We start from the raw sequence: 4,926 nt of genomic DNA, 5'->3' as shown, positions 1-4,926 counted from the left end.
TGTGAGAGGGAGGGCGGGGAGGGGGGAGGTCAGGGCCCGCTGGGCCGGGGTCTCTCTCGCACCTGCGTCCTTAGAGCCAGCGCGCCCGGCTCGGTCAGCTAAGAGGGGGTGTCTCTCGGTCTGCTAAGAGGGGGTGTCCCTCGGTCTGCTAAGAGGGGGTGTCCGAGACAGTTGGCAGCTGAGCGAGACCCCTCACAGTTCTCAGGGCAGGGCAGGGGCTACTAACCAGTTGCCCGGCCTGCCCCACCCATGGTTTCCGTGGAGAGGGTGGAGGTAGTACAGTCGGATGACGTGGCGACATAGAGACATACATTCTGGATGACAGTAGACGGAACTCGAACCCAGGATCACAAGACAGCCTTCAGCCCAGATTGCACGTCCGCCCCCCTCCCCAAAGATGGTTTGAGACGAGGCCCTGACGCTGCCTACCCAGCCACTCGCACCCACAGACGGGAATTTTCTGAAAGGGGCCTCCAATGGGGGAAGGGGGCGCTGCCGTCCTCCATCCCAGGCCTCAGCCAGAGCAATGGAATGAACCGAGAGGGACCGGGTCTGACCTCGGTACTCAGGGGGGTGGGGGAGGGACTCACAATCCCCAGCATTTCAATCTGTCCGTCTCTGGCCCTCCAGCATCCCCACCCCACCCCACCCCACGCGGGTGTTCACACTCTGCCTCTCGCTGCCGCAGCCGCGGAGCTAATGAGCACAACATCCACCTATCGATCCGGCTCAGTGCCAGGCGGGCGGGGAGGCTGTGGGGCAGGGGGCGGTAGAACACAGCTTGAGGGGGTGGGGGTCCTTTCCCCTGGCGCCACCCAGGGCATCATTCAGAAAGAGCACCCCGGATGGGTTTGGGGGGATCACAGCCTTGTCTGCAGAGGCAGGAGAGTGTGGGGCTGAGAGCAGAGGGGGCCCTCCCTCCTTGGCCCACCCCCTCCCTCCTTATAAAAGCGAAGAACAAAGAGGCCGCTGGGGATGGAGGCTTTGATCCGACCCCACCTTCCCAGTTCTAGGCCAGGCACCGCCCAGGCTGCCCTTGGGAGGGAGAGAGACGCTCAGCTCTCAGGGACCCAAGCGCTGAAACCCACGGTGCCTCTTCCTGTGGCACGGCCTGGTGCCGCAGTTTGGGCAGTGCCCCAAGTGGGTGGGCCGTCGGTAGCATCCACCCTCTCCTCAGCACAGGAAGCCGGCTCAGGGGGGTGGGCGAGGGTGCCAAGCTCCACAGCTGCTGCTGGCGCCCACTGCACACTGCCCAGAGGGGTGCCCACCGAGGCCTGGCATGGATGGCCTGGGCACAGCTGGCAGGGAGGTCAGGCCAAGCCACGCTGAGAGCAGGGGCCGCAGGGAGTCCTGGTGTCAAGGAAGGGGCCAGGGGGCAGAAGGTTGAGGAGAGCAACAAAAAAGATGGGTGGTTTATTGAGGGTTTGGTCCAGAAACTTATAAAAATACAAACTGGTATGAAATTCAGCCTCGTGGCAAGTCTGTCTTCACGGAAGACAAGTGAGTGGCCCCCTGGAAGGGAAAGGCGCTGCCCTCGGGCAGGGTCCACAGGGCACTGGGCACAGATGGCAGGTCTGGGCGGCTTCCTTGCCCTGGTCCTTCAGTCCACCTGCCCCAGCTCTTCGTCTTGGCCCCCAGCAGGCCCAAGGCTTCAATCCCACCAAATTCCAGTCTTCCTGGGAGATGGAAAGGCCCTCAGAGCAGCTGAGGAGACCTGGGCTTAGCTGGCCTTGGTTCCAGATGCCCAAGGCGGCCGGCAGCTCCCCCGTGGCTCCTCTTCAGCCTGGGACGAGGGGGCCAGCACCGCAGGGGTCACCTCGGACCCTCTGGCTTCCCTCCTCACGCCTCCACCTTGTCTGTCGGGCGTGGCACTCCTAGCTCAGGCGGCAGGGGCTCCTGCTCCAGGGCGTCTTGGGGGGGGCTCTGGCTCCTGGGGTGTCAGGAAAGGTCCACTCGGCTCAGAGAACTCGCAGGAGACGAAGGATTGGGAGCAGCAGCAGCGGCAAGAGACAGAGGGGGCTGGGGGTGCCCCCGCCTTGCCACCCCGACGTGCCACTCTCTCCAGGGCTCCCAACAGGATGAGCTGACTCAGGCTCTGTGAGGGGGAGGGTAGCACCGATGTGTCCTCCATTCCAGCAGCCTTTCACTCTCCCCGTTAGCTGTTCACTCCCATCCTGTTCTCCAGGGCCTTTCAAATCAGCCACTCCCTCCCCATAACCGACCACCTTGCCCTCTCCTAAACCCAGCTTCCGAGTCTCCCCCAAATTGCCAGTGGAGACCACCAGCTCAGCTAAAGCTTTCGAAGGCCTGGCCCCCAGAGATGTGATTTCTGCTGGCCCAGCACACAGACTGTGGTGGGAGCTCCCACAGGCTGCACAGGGGAGAGGGGCCAGAGCTTACAGCCATCCCTGAACCCCTCTTCGTCTCCCAGGCCTTCCCTCCTTCCCAAGAAGGGCCCCCGCCAGAGGGCTGCTCCCCGTGCCCCAACCCACTTACTGCTCTCCTTGCAGCAGACAGACACCTGGAGCCTCAAACACTGGCCAGAACTCCCGGGCGTCGGCACCGCTGGTTGGTGGGAGGAAAAAGTTAGCACAGGCTGGTTTGCAGACCCTTTCAGATCCTCCCAAGTTCTCCTCTCTGCAGTTCCTGGAAAACTTTCCCTTCTCTTTGGGCCCCATCCAGGTGCCACCCATTCATCATGGCTGCTGCTCGTCCCCTCAGCCCCTTTCCTAGCTCTCCCCCCTCGCCCCCCCTCCTCCTCTCTATAGACTCACTCTAGGTGCCCCCTCAGTCCTGGACTCAGGGCCCCTCCAGCCCCCCTCTCTGACCACAGCCCCTCCTGCCTCCCCGGTCCCAGGTCTGGTCTTCATTCCTAGGCCCATCCCTTCTCCACGCCTTAGGCTCTGCCTTGACTGGTGGCAGTCAGGGACCCCTTCCACCCTCCCCCAAGAGGCGCCAGCGTGCCCTTCCTCACTCACAGATGTAGTAGTAGGTCTCTCCAGGCAAAAATTCGAAGCCGAGGGAGAAGGGTGTGAAGCGCTGAATCTTCTCCGAGAACTTAACAGGGCCAAAGGGAGCGAAGGGGAGGGAGCACTCCCAGCGCTTGAAGGCGCCTGGCCCTTGTGCCTGGCAGGCCTCATAGCCCGACCAGTCCACCATGTACAAAGCAAACGTCTCAGGGCCCTCGGGGGGCCCCGGGCCCTCATAGTGCGGGCAGAAGATGTCCAGGTAGTCGTTGAGGCCCAGCTCCACCACAGCGTCTCCTCGAAGCAGCCTGCAGACACAAGGTAGGCGTGGGCTGAGGGGGTCACGGTGGGGCTCAAGGGTCAGGGACACCCTTCCCAAGGGTTTCTGCCAGCCTCTGCCCTGCCGTCTGGAGAGGCCGGAGTTCTCCAGACTGACAACTTCCGAGGGACAAAGAGAGTGCGAGCAGTAGATGAGCGACAGGTGCCCAGGTGCAGAGGTTAAGGACTGCAGGGCTCAGGACCATCGCTCCAGCGTGAGAAGGCCTCTCGCCACACCCTGCCCTTGGTGTTGGAGCTGCCACCATCTCTCCAGCCCGGTGCCCGGCCAGGGCCCGGCCCAGCACCTGTGCCTCATAACTGTTAGCTGGACGGCTGCTGCGAAGGAGCTGGGACAGAGGCAAGGGGTAGAGATGGGGGCCACCGGGCAGCCACGGGGAGGGAGACTGGGAGCAGTATCCCCTTTAAAAGATGCGCAGCGAGGGAGACTGTCCTTGAGCTCTCAGTCCAATGCCGAGAAGAATGCCATTGGCGGAGTGGGTGGTGGGTGCCTCCCTCTTTTCTTTTTTTCCAGGTTCCAGACATGGAGGGGAGCCCCCTGCACACAGCACCCAATCTTCAGCCTCCTCAGGACTCCCTTCCCCACCTCTGGGGAGCTGCCTGGGGGAGCCAGTGCCGGTGGGAAGGACTGGGACATACCCGCCCCCCCCCAGCATCCACTACAGCACGAACCACGCCCCCTCCCGACCACACTGACACACAACCCAGCCTGGTGTAGGAAAGGCCTCCAGCTGCCCCTCAGTGGGTGGTCCAAGGACCACCAGGACCAGGAGTTCTGACTAGAAACGCAGGTTCCTGGGCTCAGCACAGACCCACCGGAGCACACGTCAGGCCGGTGTATGTTTCCTGTCACCGGGTCCTGAGTGCCTGGAGAAGTGTCCTGCACAAGGCCTGCGCTCCATAGATAATTTGTGAATTGAGTGAAGGAGCCAGAAACCTCAGCGTTGGGGGCTAGGACCCTGGATTTTTAACAAGTCCTCTAAGTGACTCAGAGGCACTGGTCTGGAACCAGAGAGAGGAATTCCGAGTTGGAAGACAACAATAGCGCTTATCATATGCTATTGGCATTAGAATGACCTGTCCTGGCGCCTGCCCTCCCCAGGGGGTCTTTGGGCTCTGGGAGGACACAGTCTCCTCTTCTCATCTTTCTAATCCCTGGCCCCCGAGCCCAGGTCCCCGCACACAGTAGGCTCCTAGTAAATGTGAGTGAGCGAATGGATACAGAGTCACAATTTGTCTCAAGCAGATGGAGAGAGCGGAGAGAGGCAGGGCGAACTGGGGAGGGGCATGGACACAGGGATTCACCCGAAGGTGATTCACCCAAAGGCGATTCGGCTAGAAGGGCAGGGCCGAGACTGGAGGGAACTAGGAGGGATACGGACCGAGATGAAAGCAGAGATGCCACAGGAGAGATCAGGAATCAGAGAGAGCGTCGGAGGGCAGGCCCAGCGAGCAGGAGAGTAACTCACACTCTCTCTCCAGAGGAAGGAAAGCCCCCTTCCAGGCTGGAGGGGCGCCGGGGAGTCCCCAGAAGAGCAGCGAGGGGGCGGGGCCCGGAGAACCCGCCAAGGCCCCTCAGCCCAGCTCCAGGAGCCTCCCCACCGTTATTGGGGCTGGGGTTCTC

The 4,926-nt window shown here is 62.2% G+C and overlaps 1 protein-coding gene across 1 annotated transcript; it reads right to left on the bottom strand.

The window, feature by feature from the left end:
* Nucleotides 1-1,383: 1,383 nt before the first annotated feature.
* EFNA4 (ephrin-A4) lies at nt 1,384-3,939 on the bottom strand. The gene is given in 5 exon segments (XM_015571682.1): nt 1,384-1,951; nt 1,954-2,095; nt 2,497-2,565; nt 2,979-3,471; nt 3,889-3,939. Coding segments are annotated over 5 exon segments (867 nt in total). The 3' UTR covers nt 1,384-1,839.
* Between the last annotated feature and the right edge of the window lie 987 nt (nt 3,940-4,926).

Source organism: Myotis davidii, unplaced genomic scaffold, assembly GCF_000327345.1.
Source record: "Myotis davidii unplaced genomic scaffold, ASM32734v1 scaffold208, whole genome shotgun sequence".
Taxonomy (NCBI): Eukaryota; Metazoa; Chordata; class Mammalia; order Chiroptera; family Vespertilionidae; genus Myotis; species Myotis davidii.
This window is presented reverse-complemented; position numbering and strand designations above follow the sequence as displayed.